Here is a 15,166-nt window from a genome sequence, read left to right as displayed (position 1 = left end):
CGTCTTAACTATTTTTAAGTATACAGTCCATGGTATTAAGTACATTAATATTGTTGTGAAACCATCATCACCATTCATCTCTAGAATTCTTTTTATCTTGCAAAACTGAAGTTCTATACCCATTAAACAATAACTCCCTATTCTCCATACCCTCTTGTGGCAACCACCATTCTACTTCCTGTCTCTATGAATTTAACTCCTGTGGGTATCTCATATAGGCAGAATCTTACAGTGTTTGTCTTTTGGTGACTGACTTATTTCACTCAGCATAGTGTCATGAAGATTCACCCATGTTGTAGCATTTCCTTCTACATATGTCAGAATTTCCTCCCTTTAAAAGGCTGAACAGCATTCCATTGTGTGTATATGCTGATTTTGCTTATGCATTCATCTTGATGGACACTTGGGTTACTTCTGTGTTTTAGCTTATTGTGAATATTGTTGCTATGAACATGAATATAAAAACATCCCTTCAGGACCCCACTTTCAGTTCTTTTGGGCATATACCCAGAAGTGGAATTGGTGGTTCATATGGCAATTCTGTTTTTAATTTATTTGTAGGAACTGCCATACTGTTTCTCATAGTAACTGCCCTGTTATATATTTCCACCAAAAGTGTACAGGGTTTCAGTTTCTCTACATCCTCACCAACACTGTTATTTTCTCGTTTTGCCTTTTTCTTTTTTTGTTGTTTTTATAATACCTATTTTAATACGTTGTAACATGTTATCTCCTGTTGTTTTGATTTGCATTTTCCCAATGATTAGTGAGCTGAGCATATTTTTATATACTTGTTGACCATTTGTACATCTTTAGGGGAAATGTCAATTAAAGTGTTTTTCCCATTTTTGAATCCGGCTGTTTTGTTGTTTTTGAGTTTTCAGAGTTCTCTATATATTCTAGATATTAATCCCTTATCAGATATTTGCAGATATTTTGTTTCATTCTGTGGGTTGTATTCTATAGATAGTGTCTTTTGATGCATGAAGCTTTAAAATTTTATAAAGTCCAGTTTGTTTATTTTTTCTTTTGTTGGCTGTGCATTTGGTGTCATATCTAAGAAATCATTGCCAAATCCAATGTCATGAAGCATTTCCCTGTTTGCTTCTTAAAGTTTTATAGTTTTACCTTTTACATTTAGGTCTTTGATCTATTTGAATTTTATTTATTTATTTATTTATTTATTTATTTAGAGACGGAGTTTTGCTCTTGTTGCTCAGGCTGGAATGCAATGGCATGATCTTGGCTCACTGCAACCTCCGCCTCCCGGGACCAAGCGATTCTCTTGCCTCAGTCTCCCAAGTGGCTGGGATTACGGGCATGCGCCACCTCGCCCAACTAATTTTGTATTTTTAGTAGAGACGGAGTTTATCCATGCTGGTCAGGCTGGTCTTGAACTCCCGACCTCAGGTGATCCGCCCACCTCGGCCTCCCAAAGTGTTGGGATTACAGGTGTGAGCCACCACACCTGGACGAGTCTGTACATTCTTTTTGGTAGCATTGACATCTTAACAATTTGTCTTCCAGTCCATGACCATGCTGTGTCTTTCCATTTATTTGTCTCTAATTTCTTTGACCAGTATTTTTTAGTTTTATTTTATAAATCTTTTGCCTTCTTGTTAATTCCTAAGTATTTTATTCTTTATGATAGGTTTTAAATAAAATTTTATTTACTTCCAAATTATTCATTGTTAATGTAAAGAAATTCAGCTAATTTTTGTGTGTAGATTTTGTATCCTCCTGCTTTGCAAAGTTTATTAGTTTTAACAATTTTTGTGTGGAATCTTTAGTGTGTTCTACATGTATGATCATATCATCTGCATACAGAGATTTTTTTTCTTTCCAATTTGAATGAATGCCGTTTATTTATTTATTTGAGATGGAGTTTTGCTCTTGTTGCCTAGGCTGGAGTGCAATGGCGTGATCTCGGCTCACCGCAACCTCTGCCTCCTGGGTTTAGGTGATTCTCCTGCCTCAGCCTCCCGAGTAGCTGGGATTACAGGCATGTGCCACCACACCCAACTAATTTTGTATTTTTAGTAGAGACGGGGTTTCTCCATGTTGGTCAGGCTGGTCTTGAATTCCTGACCTCTGGTGATTTGCCCACCTTGGCCTCCCAAAGTGCTGGGATTACAGGCATATGCTGCTGCACGCAGCCTTTTATTTCTTATTCTTGCAAAATTGCTCTGGCTAGAATTTCCAAGATTATGTTGAATAGAAGTGGTGAAAGCAGGCATCCTTATTCCTGGTCTTACAGGAAAAGCAAGTGCTTTTTCTGCATCAATTCAGATGATTATGTGTGTCTTTTCCCCCTTCAATCTGTTAATTTTATATATTACATTGATTACATATATTAATTTTCATATGTTGAACCATCTTTGCATTCCAGGAATAACTCCCACTTGGTTGTAGTCATAGTATGTAACCCTTTTAGTGTGCTGCTGAATTCAGTTTTTAAGTATTTTATTGAGAATCCTTTGTGTATGACAACCTGCTTCTCTCATGCTGCTTTCAAGATTCTTTGTCTTTCAGCATTTTGATTGAACTGTGTGTCTTTGGTCTCTGAGTTTATCCTGCATAGAATTCATTGGGGCTTATGGATGTTTAAATTCATGTCTTTCACCATATTTGGGAAGTTTTTGGCTATTACTTCTTCAAATAATCTCTCTCTTGCTCTATTCTTCTGAGAATTCTACAGTGCTTATGTTGGTCTGCTTAATGGTATCCTGTGGTTCCTCTAGCACTTTTTTTAAGATTTTCTGTTCCACAGACTCAATAATTTCAACTGTCCTATCTTTACATTTGCTGATTTTTCCTCTGCTTGCTGAAATCTGCCTTCAGATCTCTCTAGTGTATTTTTTATTTCGGGTATTGTACTTTCCAACTCCAGAATTTATTTTTATTTTTTCTTTTTGATTGATATTTCCATTTTGTTCATACATTTTTTTTGTTGTTGTTTTTACACATCTTACTCTAGTTCCTTGAGCATCTTTAGGATGTTTGATTTAGTCTTTGTCTTTTAGGTCTGCCATTTGACCTTTCTCAGGGGTAGTTTCTATTGTTGGCTTATATTTTCTTTGAATGGGCCACCCTTTCCTACTGCTTTGTATGCCTTGTGATGTCTTTTGAAAACTGGACATTTAACTCTAATAATATGGTAACTGGAAATCAGATTCTCCCCCTTTGCCAGAGTTTGCTGATTTTTGGTTTTTGATTATTGTAGGTTTTCTCTGCATCAGGAGTCACCCTGAGGTATAAAAATGAGGTCTTCGCAGATCTTTTCTTAGCCTATACCTTTCCCTGCTAATGCACAGTGACTTTCTAAATTCACCCATAAATGTGGTTGCTTTTTAATGTTCTAGACCTTAAATGCCTGGCTCCCCAAAGAAACAAAGAAAAAAATGAAAGGTGGAGGTGGAAGGAGAGTGGAGGAAAAAAAGAGAAAGGCATCAGCCCTTTGAATTCCTTGGAAGTCTCTTTAGCCAGAATGGGAGAGTATACAACAGTGATTGCCTGCCTTTCTGCACCTTGGTGATCAGAAGCACCAATCAGTGATCAGGACACCAGTTCCTAAAAGGGACAAAGTCATTATTGCCCACCCTGGCTTCTACAAGTTGCATACAGGCTGCTCCTGGAAGCTGTTCATGGCTGCCTTACACAGGAGTAAGGAGTGGGTAACTGCTACCATGCTATGATCTGAAATTGAAATTAACCAGAATTTGCCATCCAACTCTTCTCTTGGAAATAACAAACTGTGCATAGACTCCAGAGTTGCAGAATGGTTCTGTCAGACAGATTCTGTCAGTGTAATTGTTGTCCAGGTGGGAAACAGATTCTCGGTGCTTTTTATTCCACAGTTTTCCAAGAATCCCCCTGTCTAGCTCCATTTTTGAAAATTTGTCACCCTCCTACTGTATGGTGTCACTGTTGCCATAAGTTGTTATATGTACGTGGATCTCTTTCTGTGATCTCTAATTTTTCAATCTATATGCCTGCCCCTGTGCTGCTTAAACACTATATAGACACCATAATAACTTCTTCTGTTTGGGGTAAAGTGACTCCTTGTTATTCTTCTGTTCTTTAAGAATGCTTTGGCCGGACTGGGCGTGGTGGCTCACACCTGTAATCCCAGCACTTTGGAAGGCTGAGGCGGGTGGATCACCTGAGGTCGGGAGTTCGAGACCAGCCTGACCAATGTGGTGAAACCCTGTCTCTACTAAAAATACAAAATTAGTCGGGCATGGTGGCACATGCCTGTAATCACAGCTACTCGGGAGGCTGAGGCAGGAGAATCGTTTGAACCCGGGAGGCGGAGATTGCAGTGAGCCGATATCGCGCCATTGCACTCCAGCCTGGGCAACAAGAGTGAAACTCCACCTCAAAAAAAAAAAAAAAAAAAAAAAAAAGAATGCTTTGGTTGATGATGACCTTTATTACTTTCATATACATTTTAGCATAGGTCTGTGAAGTTCTCTCAAAAAAAAAAAAAGCCTTGTGGGATTTTGATTGGTAGTGCATTGAATCTCTAGGTTAATTTGGGGAAAAGTTATCTTTATAATATTAACTTTTCTAATAATCAACTTCCAAACTTCTTTAATGTCTTACAATAAAATGTTTTAAAATTTTCATCATAGAGGTCATATATGTCTTTTTGTAGTTCCGTTCCTAGGTGCGTCCTTAATGGTATTATATTTTTATTTCCACTTTCTGAGGAATCACTGGCATGTAGAAATAGTTGATATTTACATATTGATTTTAAATGCAACCACCTTGCTAACTCTTATTAATAACTTACTCATGTACATAGTCATACCATCTGTGAGTCAATTCAGTTTTGTTTTGTTATCTATTATTTATACTTAACGTGTTTATATAATTGTTTTAATGTGCTGATTAGGACACCATTATAATGTTTACTGTAACATAATGTTTCCTTTCTGTGGGAAAACCTTCAGTATTTCACAGTTAAGTATCATGTTTGCTGTTAAGATTTTTGTAGATAACCTCTATCAGACTAAGTAATTTCCCTTTAATTCCTAATTTTTTTTATTGTGAATGGATGTTAAGTTTTTAATGTTGTTTTTTCTGTATCTATTGAAATGATTTATGATTTTTTTTTTTCCTTTAATCTGTTAACATGGCATATTGATGGATTTTTCATTTTCTAGTTAACAGCTTTGTTTTCCTGGAATAACTTCAGTTTGGTCAAGTATTATCCTTTTTGTTTAGTGCTGGGTTTGATTTGTGAATATTCTGTTGACTATTATTTATATTTCTGTTTATCAGTGAACTTGATCTATAATTTTTTTCTTATTATTCTTTTCACCAGGTTTTATTATGAAGGTTTTCTAGTCTGATAAAATAACAGTGAGGAATGTACCTTTGTTTTCTAATTTTTGGAAATAGAACAGCTTGAAATGTTGGCACAACTCGCCATTAAAACCATTTGTACCTGGCATTTTATTTTTTGGAATTTAAAAAACATTCTTCAATTTCTTTAGTGGCTATGAGATAGCTTTTATTATTTCTTGAGTCAGTTATGTGAATGTTAATTTTTTTCTAACAATTTTTTTCATTTTGCCTAATTTTAAACTTATTGACATAGGCCGGGCATGGTGGCTCATTCCTGTAATCCCAGCACATTGAGAGGCTGAGGCAGACTGATCACCTGAGGTCAGGGGTTCATGACCAGCCTGGCCAACAGGGCAAAAAAACCCCATCTCTACTAAAAATACAAAGATTAGCTAGGCGTGGTGGCGTGCACCTGTAATCCCAGCTTCTGGGGAGGCTGATGAGACAGGAGAATCGCTTGATCCCAGGAGGCAGAGGTTGCAGTGAGCTGAGATTGCACCACTGCACTCCAGCCTGGGCAACAGAGCGAAGACTCTGTCTCAAAAAAATAAATAAATAAATAAGTTTATTTACATAAAATCTGTAATGTCTGTATTGGTCTCTTGTGCACAAACAACATGTCAGTGACATATAATAGTAAATGTTTCTTTCTCTGTGGTTCAGTAAAGCCAGGCCTTTGGCTATCTGGAGTAGCTTTTATTTAGGCTAGAGATTGACTGGGGCAGTTCTGTTTCAGGCTGCCTCTTCACTGGGGTGACTTTGCTCAGGCTGTGTTTCAGCTAGGGTGGCTTTGTTACATATCTCGTTCTTGGGACTATACCAGAAGAGCAGTGGGCTGCCTCTGGGTATTCTCCTGATGGAGACAAATATACAAGAAGGGAAACTCAACTGTACATTCCATTTCAAGCCTTCTGCTTGCATCACATTCACTGAAATCTCATTGACCAAAAGCAAACTATATGGCCAAACCTAAAGTTAAGGTATGGGGAATATAATATACAGCCCAACCACCATCAGGCTATGATGGGAATATGCATGCTTAATACTACAGGGTGGTGAATTTAAATTATTTTGGGTGACATACTTTATTAGTCCTTTGTGAAATATCACAAATGATTTAATGTTATCCAGTTTTGTAATTCTTAGTAGCCAAAATGTACACAATTTGAATAGTTATTCCTAGCTGTGTAATACATGATTTGAATAGTTATTCTCAGCTCTGTAAACCAGTTCTTTTCAGCAGTTTTATTCATGTAACTGTTAGATCTGGGGTAAAATTTTGACTATTGAGTGAGGTCTAAGGATTTAACCTAAACAGGAAATATAAGTAGGTATCTGGTATTTTGATCAGTTTGACTTCCAAGTAGTCAGTACTATAAGACATCTTATTGGGCCAGGTGCAGTGGCTCAAGCCTGTAATCCCAGCACTTTGGGAGGCCAAGGCGGGCAGATCACGAGGTCAAGAGATCGAGACCATCCTGACCAACATGGTGAAACCCCGTCTCTACTAAAAATACAAAAATTAGCTGGGCATGGTGGTGCGTGCCTGTAGTCCCAGCCACTTGGGAGGCTGAGGCAGGAGACTCGCTTGAACCCAGGAGGCGGAGGTTGCAGTGAGCCAAGATCACGCCACTGCACTCCAGCCTGGCAACAGAGCGAGACTCCATCTCAAAAATAAATAAATAATAAAATTTTTAAAAAAGAAATATGTATTATTTCCTTATTCAATAATTGTCAGAAACCTCCTTAACAAGGCAGTCAAGATTACCAAAATGTCAGTCAATCAGTAGACGATGCAAAAGAAAAAGGTTTACATTCTAGTAGTATAATAAAGTGCTTTCGAGCTCTTACATCAAATCTAGAGCTTAAGGTAGTTCTGTTCATGCAGTGGCTCTGAACGCCACTTTATGCTATAATCACACACACATATATACATATATTTTTGAGACTGAGTCTTGCTCTGTTGCTCAGGCTGGAGTGCGGTGGCAGAATCTTGGCTCACTGCAACCTCTGCCTACCAGGTTCAAGTGATCCTCCTGCCTCAGCCTCCTGAGTAGCTGGGACTACAGGCACACGCCACCGTGCCCAGCTAATTTTTGTATTTTTAGTAGAGACAGGGTTTTGCCATGTTTGCCACGCTGGTCTCGAACTCCTGACCTCAAGTGATCCACCTGCCTCGGTCTCCCAAAGTGCTGGGATTATAGGCGTGAGCCACCACGCCTGGCCAAAATACATGTTTTTACCTAGATTCACCCCAAGATGATTCAAATATGCAGCCAGGGTTAAGAACCAGTGCTTTATTAGGCCAGTGTGAGGAGGAGTTTTAATAAAATAGTATTGCAGTAATTTTCAAACTATTAATACATTCCTTTGAGATGGCTGCTTCCTGAGGAAGGGTAGTAATCTGGCAGACTAGCTAACTTGAAAACTCTTGAATCAAAACCCCTTTAAAATAGCATATGTGAGTTTGCCAGGATGTAAAGAGAACTCCACCTGGCAAAAACAAAAGAAATTTGAAAACCAAAGTTGTTAGTTTGAATTGACTTTGGAGCTACCCTGAAAGAATTTGCCAATCTGGGTAATGTATTAGTTAGCTTATATCGCTAAACAGAACGACTCCAAAACCTAGTGACCTAAAATAATTATTTAGCTAATAGTTCTTTGTTTCAGTAATTTTGGCCGGGCTTAACTGGGCTGCTCTCATCTTAGCTGACTTAGATGATCAGTTGATGATCTGGTTAGGAGCTGGGAGTCTAGGATGGCCTCAGTTGGGACAGTTTGTCTCTGTTCCAGATTGTAGATCATCCTTTAGCTGCTAACCTTGGTTTATTCTTATGAAGGTAGAGCAGAATTGCTAAAGATAGTTAGGGAAAGAGTGTATAAAGCCACTTGTGGGTCATAGGCTCGGAACTGAGACACTGTTGTTTCTGCTGGCCAAAGCAAGCTATAGATTAGGACTTGGATTTAAGACATGGAGAAAGAGATTTCCAGTCTTGCTAGGAACAACTGTAACAGTCATATTGCATAAGATATTGGTATGGGTAGAGGGATAATTTCAGCCACTTTATAAACAATATGCCACAAATGGCAAAGAGGTTTAGGGCAAGAGACGAGATCTAAGACCTGATAGAAACAAGGGTGAGACCTGGAGATGCCATGTCCCCTCAGTAAAACCATCTCATGGATAGGGTACGCAATGAAATACTTCCCTGCTTGCCTAAGGAGACTTCTTCTGAGGAGTTGGATAGGTTTACTGAGAGTGGATTGGTGGATCATCCTTAGCTTCAGATCTGTGGTTTCTTAGGTTTGCTTTCACTATAGTACCTCCAGAGGAGTTTTGGTGCATACATACAGAGATTACTTTCCTCAGAAGAAAGGAAACGTTGTTTCTGTCATGCGTAAGTGTATATAACAATCTTCTGATTGGTACTAGATTACTTCTCATTTCTTAGCCTAAAACTTCTCGGTGATACCCAAATGGAGGACTTTCATAGACCACAGTTCTGGACTAGAACTTGGCAAGGGGAGTAGTGGGGACTTCCTTGAACAACATAGTTAGATGCTACTCTGGTGCTGAATCATTTATTGTAAGGTATTTCAGTATAGACCCAGGCCGTTTAAAATTTAAACATTAGTGGAAATTTTCTGGACCATGCTCGTGCAGCCTGTCTATGTGATGCAGAATTCATTCTATAGATTAAGGCTGTTAATGAATATTTGTACAGAAGCTTTGGAACTACAATTGGTTTTATTAATTTATTTTTTTGAAAAGAAAAATTACCTCTTTTGATATTTTCTCTGCTTTTGTCATTGTAAATTGTTGGAAGGTAACATTAAGTCTGAGGTTTTCTGTCATTTTACTCTAGGCAGCACACTTGTGCTTTTGTTCCTTCATCAGGACGAATTTATTCTTTTGGGCTTGGTGGTAATGGGCAGCTGGGAACCGGTTCAACAAGCAACAGGAAAAGTCCCTTTACTGTAAAAGGAAATTGGTACCCTTATAATGGGCAATGTCTACCAGATATTGGTAAGTTCTGTCATATTAAAGCTTTCCTTCATATATTAAAGTTCTTGTTAAAATGTTGCTCTTAAATCATGAAGATTTCTGCGAAAGAATTCCAAGATATATTGTTAAGTGAAAACAGCAAAATATAGAACAATGTATATGGTTGTTTGATTTGCTTATATTTACTTGTAAATGCATAAGGAAATTCTGGATAAGTAAAAGTTACTTACAGAGAATGGGTCATATGGGAACTAGGAGATGTCTAGATACCAGTGGGAGGGAGGTTTTTTGTTTTCTATTTTAAATTGTAAAATATGCACAACATAAAATTTACAGACTTAACCATTTTTTAAGTAGCATTAAGTATATTCACTTTATTATGTAACCAATCTTCAGAACTCTTTCCATCTTGAGGAAACTAAAACTCTATATGCATTAAACAGCAACTCTTCATTCCCTCCTCTTCCTAGTGCCTGGCAACTGCTATTCTACTTTATGTCTCTATGGATTTGACTTAACACTAGGCTAGGTACCTCAAAGAAGTGGAATCATATAGTAGTGTTTCTTTTTGTGACTCACTTATTTCACTAAGCATAACGTCCTCAAGGTTCATCTGTGTTGTAGCACATGTTAGAATTTCCTTCCTTTTTAAGCTATATAATTCAGGCACACCTTGGAGATATTGTGGGCCCAGTTCCAGACCACTGCAATGAAGCAAATATTGCAATAAAGCAAATATCGTAATACAGCAAATCACAAAATTTTCGGTATCCTAGTGCATATAAAAGTTATATTTATACTATATTGTAGTCTACTAAGTGTGCAATAATGACATTATGTCTTAAAAGACTGTATACGTTAGTTTAAAAATATACTTTATTGCTTAATAATGCTGACACAGAGATGAGCACATGCTGTTGAAAAAATGGTGCTGATAGACTTGTTCTATGCAGGGTTGCCCCAAACCTTCAATTTGTAAAAATCACAGTATCTGAGAAGCACAGTAAAGCAAAGCACAATAAAATGAGGCATGCCTGTGTTGTTATTACATGGATGTGGTTTGTGGCACCCAAACAATTGCAATAGTAACATCAAAGATCACTGATCATGTCATGCATTGTCTTATATTGCTAAATTAGTGATATAAGATCACCATAAAAGATAAAATGATAATGAAAAATATTGAAATATTGCGAGAATTACTAAAGCTTATAAGCTTTACTCAATTTTTGATACTGAATTTTTACAAAATGAAGGTTTTTTGACAACACTGCATTGAGCAAGTCTGTTGGCACCATTTTTCCAACAGCATATAGGCTCACTTTGTGTCTTTATGTCACATTTTGGTAATTCTTAACAGTATTTCAAAACTTTTATGTTGTTGCTATATCTGTAATGGTGATCTGTGATCAGTGGTCATTGATGTAATTGTTTTGGGGTGCCATGAACCTTACCTATATAAGACAACAAACCTAATTGATAAACGTTGATGTTCGACTGCTCCACCAGCTGGCCATTCCTATCTGTCTCCTCTCCTCGGGCCTTCCTATTCCTTGAGGCACAACAGTGTTGAAATTAGGCCAGTTAATAACCCTACAATGGCCTCTAAGTATATAAGTGAAAAAGAAGAGTCACACATCTCTCACTTTAAATCAAAAGCTAGAAAGGATTATGCTAGTGAAGAAGGCATATCAAAAGCCAAGATAGGCTGAAAGCAAGGCTTCTTGTGCCAGTTATCCAAGTTGTTAATGCAACTTGAAGGAATTAAAAGTGCTACTCTGGTGAATACATGAATGGTACGAAAGTGAAAAACAGCCTTATTGCTGATACGGAGAAAATTTTAGTAGTCTAAATAGAAAATCAAACCAGCCACAACATTAGGATTAGCCAAAGTCTAATCCAGACCAAGATTCTCTCTTCAAGTCTCTGAAGGCTGAGAGAGATAAGGAAGCTGCAGAAGAAAAGCCTGAAGCTAGCAAAGATTAGTACGTGAAGTTTAAGGAAAGAAGCCATCTCTATAACGTAAAAGTACTGATGTATATGCTACAGCAAGTTGTCTAGCATGTCTAGCTGAGGTAATTGATGAAGGTGGGTATACTAAACAACAGATTTTCAAGGTTGACAAAACAGCCTTCTATTGGAAGAAAATGTCCTCTACAACTTTCTTTTATAGCTGAGAGAAGTAGTCAGTGCCTAACTTCAAAGGACAGGCTGACTCTCTTTTAGGGTCTAATGCATCTGGTGACTTTAAGTTGAAGCCAGTGCTCGTTTACCATTCTGAAAATGCCAGGGCCCTCAGGAATTATGCTAAATCTACTCTGCTTGTGTTCTATAAGTGGAACAACAAAGCCTGGATGACAGCTCATCTGTTTACAGCATGGTGTACTGAATATATTAATATGGGCTTAAGCCCACTGTTGAGACCCACCACTCAGTAAAAAGATTGCTTTCAAAATATTGCTGCTTATTGACAATGCACCTGGTCACATCAGAGCTCAGATGGAGATATACATGGAGATTAATGTTTTCATGCCTGCTAATACAACATCCATTCTGCTGCCGTAGGAACAAGGAGTAATTTTTACCTTCAAGTTTTATTATTTAAGAAATACATTTCGTAAGGCTGTAGTTACCATATATAGTGATTCCTCTGATGGTTCTGGGCAAGGTAAATTGAAAACCTTCGAAGAATTCACCATTCCAGTTACTGCTAAGAACACTTGTGAAGTGAGAGGATTGCTTGAAGTGAGAGGAGTTTGAGACCAACCTGGGCAATGTAGTGAGACACTGTCTCTACAAAAAATAATTTTAAAAAGCCAGGTGTGGTGGCACATGCTACTTGGGAGGTTTAGGCAACAGGATTGCTTGAGCTTAGGAGTTGAAGGTTTACAGTGAGCTATGATCATACTAGTGCACTACAGCCTGGGCGACAGAGCAAGACCCTGTCTTTGATTCATGGGAGGAAGTCAAAATATCAACAATAACAGTTTAGAAGAATTTTTTTCCAACCTTCATGGATGACTGAGGGGCTAAAGACTTCATTCGAAGAACTTAACTATAGATATGGTGGAAATAACAACAGAACTAGAACTAAAGCCTGAAAATGTGACTGAATTGCTGCAATCTTAGGATAAAAAATACCCCTCATCCAGTCCCAGGACATCTCAAATCTCTGCAGAAAGAACTTGAGCAATTTGCCAAGCTCCTGAAGCAGAAGAGGATCACCCTGGGATATACACAGGCCGATGTGGGGCTTACCCTGGGGGTTCTGTTTGGGAATGTGTTCAGCCAAACAACCATCTGCCTCTTTGAGGCTCAACAGCTTAGCTTCAAGAACATGTGTAAGCGGCGGCCCTTGCTGCAGAAGTGGGTGGAGGAAGCTGACAACAATGAAAATATTCAGGAGATATGCAAAGCCAAAACCCTCGTGCAGGCCTGAAAGAGAAAGCGAACCAGTATTGAGAACCTGGAGAATTTGTTCCTACAGCACTCAAAACCCACACTGCAGCAGATCAGTCACATTGCCCAGCAGCTTGGGCTCTAGAAGGATGTGATCCGAGTGTGGTTCTGTAACTGGCGCCAGAAGGGCAAGCAATCAAGCAGTAATTATGCACCATGAGAGGATTTTGAGGCTGCTGGGTCTCCTTTCTCAAGGGCACCAGTGTCCTTTACTGTGGCCTCAGGGCCCCATTTTGGTGCCCCAGGCCCCCATTTTGGTACCCCAGGCTATGGGAGCCCTCATTGCACTCCACTGCACTGTATTCCTCAGTGCCTTTCTCCCTGTTTCCATTGCCACTCTGGGCTCTCCCATGCATTCAAACTGAGGTGCCTGCCCTTCTAGGAATGGGGTACAGGGAGAGGGGGAAGCTAGGGAAAGAGAACCGGAGTTTGTGCCAGGACTTTTGGGATTAAGTTCTTCATTCAGTAAGGAAGGAATTGGGAACACAAAGGGTGGGGGCAGGGGAGTTTGGGGCAACTGGTTGGAGGGAAGGTGAAGTTCAGTGATGCTCTTGATTTTAATCCCCATATCATGTATCACTTTTTTCTTAAATGAAGAAGCCTGGGACACAGTAGGTAGGGAGAAAAAAAAAGAAAAATACTCCTCATCCATTTATATTTTATGGATGAGCAAAGAAAGTGTTTTCTTGAGATGGAACCTACTGCTGGTGAAGATGCTATGAACATTATAGAAATGACAACAAAGTATTTAGAATATTCCATAAAGTTAGTTGACAAAGCAGCAGCAGGGGTTGAGAGGCTTGACTCTACTTCTGAAAGCAGTTCCGTGGGTAAAATGCTATCACACAGCATCTCCTGGTATAGAGAAATCTTTTATGAAATGAAGAGTCAATCAATGTAGCAAACTTTGTTGCTGTCTTGTTTTAAGAAATGCCGCAGCTACCCCAGCCTTCAGCAATCACCACCCTGATCAGTCAGTAGCCATCAACACTGACATTGAGGCGAGGCCCTCTATCAACAAAAAGATTAGACTTGCAAAGGCTCAAATGATCATTAGCATTTTTTAGCAATAAAGTGATTTTAAATTAAGGTATATGGATTTTTTTTTTTTTAAGATACAATGCTGTTGCACACTTAATAGACTACAGTATATTGGCCTGGGCACAGTGGCTCATGCCTATAATCCCAGTGCTTTGGAAAGCCAAGGCAAGAGAATCACTCGAGGCCAGGAGTTTGGGACCAGCTGGGGCCACATTAACCCTCATCTCTATAAAAAAAAAAAAAGAAAAACCAACTCTTGTCAGTGGACTACAGTATCATATAAACATCTTTTTTTTTTTTTTTAATGAGACAGAGTCTTGCTCTGTCACCCAGGCTGGAAGTGCAGTGGTGCAATCTCAGTTTACTATAACCTTCACCTCGTGGGTTCAAGTGATTCTTGTGGCTTAGTCACCCTAGTAGCTAGGATTTCAGGTGCACACCACCACATCTGGCTAATTTTTTTAGTATTTTTAATAGAGACAGGGTTTCAACATGTTGGCCAGCCTGGTCTCAAACTTCTGGCCTTATGTGATCTGCCCACCTTGGCCTCTTAAAGTGCTGGGATTACAGGCATGAACCGTTGCGCCCAGCCTAGTATAAACATACTTTTGTGTGCAGTATGAAACCAAAAATTTGTGTGACTTGCATTATTGCGATATTTGCTTTATTGCAGTTGTCTGGAACCAAACCCTAAATATCTTTGAGGTATACTTATACCACATTTTGTTTATCTATTCATATATCAGTGGACGATTGGGTCCTTCCTACCTACCTTTTAGCTATTGTAAATAATGCTGCTACGGATATAGGTGTACAGGTATCTCTTTGATATCCTGCTTTCAGTTCTTTTGGGTATATACAGGAGTGTTAATTATTTTCTATTTTTTAAGAATTTGAACTCTTTGAATCTATTGCTTATTAAAAATACTTAAAAATTTTGACCCAGAAGTGGATTCAGCACATAAGGACGTTTTCCACATCCATATGATTACATCCCCAACCAGTCAGCAGCACCCATTCTCCTGCCTGCCAACTATCCTTGAAAAACCCTAGCCTCCAAATTTCTAGGGAGACTGATTTGAGTAATAAAACTCAAGTCTCCCATTTAAAAACAACAAAAAATTTTTTAACTAGAAGGGAAGCTGCTGCCCTGAAGATAAAAGACCCAGGCTTGACAGGATTTATCACTTGCTGACTAAAGAGTCCTTGGGCTTTGAATAAATATCAACAATAGACAGGAATTAGTCTCTACATGCCTTGGGTGAGACCCAGTACTGTCAGGTGTGATCTAGCACAGTCTTAGCAGTG

The 15,166-nt window shown here is 38.7% G+C and overlaps 1 protein-coding gene and 1 pseudogene across 27 annotated transcripts in view; both read left to right on the top strand.

Moving 5' to 3' along the window:
- The window catches only part of HERC4 (HECT and RLD domain containing E3 ubiquitin protein ligase 4), a 158,748-nt gene that overhangs the window by 51,690 nt on the left and 91,892 nt on the right, over positions 1-15,166 (top strand). For all 27 annotated transcript variants that reach the window (XM_055274468.2, XM_063637169.1, XM_063637164.1 and 24 more), the window contains one exon: positions 9,219-9,379. In XM_055274468.2, coding sequence (XP_055130443.1) covers positions 9,219-9,379 — 161 coding nt within the window. The remainder of the gene's footprint in view (positions 1-9,218; positions 9,380-15,166) is intronic.
- LOC134736338 (POU domain, class 5, transcription factor 1-like) lies at positions 9,386-13,354 on the top strand (annotated as a pseudogene).

Source organism: Symphalangus syndactylus, chromosome 4 (genome assembly GCF_028878055.3).
Source record: "Symphalangus syndactylus isolate Jambi chromosome 4, NHGRI_mSymSyn1-v2.1_pri, whole genome shotgun sequence".
In the NCBI taxonomy this organism is placed as follows: Eukaryota; Metazoa; Chordata; class Mammalia; order Primates; family Hylobatidae; genus Symphalangus; species Symphalangus syndactylus.
This window is presented reverse-complemented; position numbering and strand designations above follow the sequence as displayed.